The sequence below is a fragment of the Nicotiana sylvestris genome, chromosome 12 (genome assembly GCF_000393655.2).
Source record: "Nicotiana sylvestris chromosome 12, ASM39365v2, whole genome shotgun sequence".
NCBI lineage: Eukaryota > Viridiplantae > Streptophyta > Magnoliopsida > Solanales > Solanaceae > Nicotiana > Nicotiana sylvestris.
The window spans coordinates 144945310-144949154 of NC_091068.1; the positions used below are offsets into that span (position 1 = coordinate 144945310).

Sequence of the window (3845 nt, forward strand, 5' to 3'; positions counted from 1 at the left end):
CACGGTGGCAGGCCAAGAACCACGGTATGCTTTTCATTGTCGTCATTACTAAGTTCCTTATGAGTATTCTTTGTGGTAGTGAGTTGATACGTCATTCTTTGTGTAGGCCTCGAGGAAGGTGTGTTGATGAGATCGCCTCCTCCTGGTGAAGAACAAGCCTCGAAACCTGGCAAGGGCAAGAAGAGGAAGAAGGAGGCGTCGACCGAGGCTCCAGCTAAGACCGATGCCACAGTCTCGACTTTGACTGTTGCGGCAAGTCTTTGTGAGGATGATGATGATGATTGCCCTTTGGTACAAAGGGTAAGATGGAGTACTGAAGCTCTACAAGCTATTGGTCGAAAAGCCGACGAGTTAGGGGGTGGCCGATGTGGACCAAACTCGTGCTAAAGAGTCCCTCGAGGAAGGTTTGGGCGCAGTCCCCAAGCCTCAAGTAGGACATGGTACAGTCCGTGCCAGCGAACCTTCGACTGGATATTTCGGATGGTCTGCCTCCGAAATTCTTCAGGGTCAAGAAGAGAACCCTATAGATATTGATACCATGGGCGGCTTTGAATCGGGCCCTTCATTTTCTCCGGGAGAAATAAGGGACGCTCAAAACAAGTGTGATGCCGATGTGGGGGCCTCTCAGGGAGAGGATGATATGTTCAAGGACTACTTTATCGGCATCTACATGGACACAGACCTCGATGCCCCCGTCGCTCTCGAGGAGGCTGAGAAGCTTCAACAACAGGTAACATTCTCGACATACCTATTTGCGCTTCAAGATTTTCCCTTGTCTTTCTAATTCCTCTGCTTTTGTTATAGTTCAAGAAATTGTATGACCATGCCTTTTCTAAGCTCTAGGACGAGCTTTCATGCCATGATAGGAATTCGACAAGCTCACCTCGGAGCTGAATAAGTCGAAGGCTTCCTCTGCCCGAAAGGAAGAGGACTTGAGTAAGCTTCGGGCAAGCCTGAAGGGGGTGCATCAGGAACGGACTGGCTTTGTCGAGCAGGTAACATGGAATTTGTGTGTTCATCTTTACATCCTTATAACTCGATGCTTACTATCTTGTTCTGCCTTTGCAAATTGGGCAAAAGGATGCCCTAGTGAGGCAACTTCGGGAAGAGGTTGCAGCCAAGGACACAGAGATCCTCGAGCTGAAGAGGCAAAATGAGATCGTGACCTCAGAGAGAGATCTTTTACATGGAGAGTTGGCCTTGACCCAGGATCTTCTTCGAAGTGGTCAAAAAGAGGTCACTACACTATCTGCGGCCAAGGATGGGGCCGATGAAGATGCGTCCTCATATAAGAGAGATGCTACCACTGCAAACGATCGAACTAGGGAGATATCCGAGAAGGCCGAGCAGAAGTTGGCTCAGGTCGTTGCTTATGCTTGTCTGCAAGCTCGGAGGCAGGCCTTCGAGGAAGCTAGTGCCAAAGGTGTTGATCTCTCTGGTGAGATTAGGAAAGTCATGACCTTGGAGGAAGAATCAGCACCTTTAACTACTTCAGATGAGGACTCTGGAAGTGATTCAGACGGTAGAGAGGGTGAGGAATAGTCTCGTGTCGTCCTTTCTGCTTTTTCTGTTCTTCCTTTTGTGTATGGACTCCTCGAGGGAGTTTTGTAAAGATACATTCTGTAAACATATTTTTGGGAATGCAAAGAGACCCTTTTGTTTCACGTCTTCAAATTTTATTTTGTAGTGCTTATGGAAAGCTAGCCTTTTGAATTTTGACGTCGCCTCTTTAGAGCCCATACTTGGCATAATAAGGACCCTCAAGATCGGGCACCATCCTGGGGATAGATTGATACCCCTTTTAGATCCAATATTGTAGTATCAAAGATCCTCAATATTGGGCACCATCTCGAGGCTAGATTGATGCCCCTTTTAGAGCCCATTTTGTAGTATCAAAGATCTGCTCGATCTCGAGGCTAGATTGATGCCCCTTTTAGAGCCTATTTTGTAGTATCAAAGATCCTCGAGATCGGGCACCATCTCGGGGCTAGATTGATGTTGATATCTCCTTATATCCCATGGTTATAGTAACAGAGGTCATCGAGACCGGGCACCATCTCGAGGCTAGATTGATAAGGAATCTTGACCCTTCGAACGTTGCATGGCCATGAAATGACCAAGGTGGTCCCACCGGTACACTTCCCCAAAAGTAATAATGGCCTAGCTAGAATTAATTGGCCTTCAGAGTGGGCGAACAATCGCCGCTTGCTCTATATATGAGCTCGCTTTCCTCTTATTTGAGGACTTTGCTATTTTTGATCAACTATCCTTCTTGTAGAGCCTTTCTTCCTTGCATCAACGCTCCCATTGTTTTAATTCAAAGCTTTCATTTAATCTTTTATCTCATTCTTCTTGTTTCACCATAGTCATGGCTGCTACGCCCAAATTCTTTTACCAAGAAGATGGTAGTTCTGCCTCCGCTTCTCGCTCGGTCTGTGGTACACCGCTGGCGTCCAGTGAGATAACTTCGAGATGTTTTATCTCGAGGAGGGACTTTATATTAGAGAGACCACTCAATGTTCAGGGTCATTGGGAGCATGCATCGAGGTTCATCTCGTCCATAAGAGAGGAACACCTTGGGGAGGTTAAGAGAGACTACAGATGGGGAGAAAAGGTTGTACTGTAGGTACTTCCCATGGAAGAGAGTATCATGGCACATGTAGAAGGGTTTTTTAGCGTATACACATATCCCTTTACATTGGGCCCCCTCGATAGGATTGTGCTCGAGTTTTGCAGAAGATTTCAGGTTAACCTGGCACAGGTTCACCCGTCATTTTGGAGGATAGTGTTGATGATAAGGTACTTTTCAAAAAAAGTCGGGCTCGAATTCACCCTCGACCATCTTATTAGATTGTACCGGCCCTTGCATTACCGAGGCATAATTACTTTACGAAGTCGATCCACCCGCCCCTTTATTGCCATTAATGAAGAAGACGGGGACCTAAGGTAGATGAGTCGATTTGTCCGAGTGTAAACCGTCGATATTATCCCCGCAGAGTTCCTGCCATTTCCTGAGAAATGGAATTTCACATGTAAGTGGTACACTTGTGTTTTTATCATTTTTGCCCATGGTGGAGGTAGACTCCGTAAAAATGCTTTCCTTCTCTTTTCTATAGCAATCCCGTGGCTGCCATATGAGATCCCCGACCTAGCGAACTGGACTTAGAAACTAGCGGCTTTCTCGACTTATGATGAGCGTAAGTGGCGAGATCTATCCAAGGGTATATGGGAGGCAAAACACCACAGTACATGTTCTGTGATATATTTTCTTTGGAAGGTACATTCTTTTATGTGTATTAACTCCATCACTGCAGGCATTGGAGAATTTTCTAAGATAAGACTATGCTCCCTCGGAGAGGATAAAGGGTCGTCGGCTTCGGGGCCGAGGAATGATAACAAACGGAAGGAATCCGCGAAGGACGAAGGTGCTCATAGCAAGGCAAGCCTTGCTCAGAGGCTCAAAGAAGATGTATCAGCTGAGCTTGCAGAACTCTTTTCCGAGGATAGAGGCTTCTAGCCTCGGAAAAAAATGGTTCTTCCTTTGCCGCCATCTTCTTTTCCGGTCGAAGGTACTTTGAGGGATAAAGATTTTTGCCGCAACCTTATTCTCAAGTCGAAGGTACTTCATTGGATGTTCGAGGTCAGGGGCCTCCTAAATCAAGCGAGGTCCCGAGCAATCATATCCCCACCAAGAGCGGCTTAACTGGGGCCGATAGACTAGGCCAGTAGATGTACGCTCAACTTTTGAGGAGGCTCAGCGGCTCTGTTCCGTGGTGAGTTTTGGTCTGACTTCGTTGGTTTTTTAGTTTTGCATTCTCATTTTCTCACTAAGCTTCTTTTTCATA

General features: G+C 46.5%; 1 protein-coding gene across 1 annotated transcript; it reads left to right on the forward strand.

Moving 5' to 3' along the window:
• Positions 1-538: 538 nt before the first annotated feature.
• Positions 539-3517, forward strand: LOC138883885 (uncharacterized). The gene is made up of 4 exons (XM_070164603.1): positions 539-730; positions 867-995; positions 1081-1522; positions 3315-3517. The coding sequence occupies exons 1-4, from the start codon at positions 539-541 to the stop codon at positions 3515-3517; spliced, it is 966 nt and encodes a 321-aa protein (XP_070020704.1).
• The last annotated feature ends 328 nt before the right edge of the window (positions 3518-3845 follow it).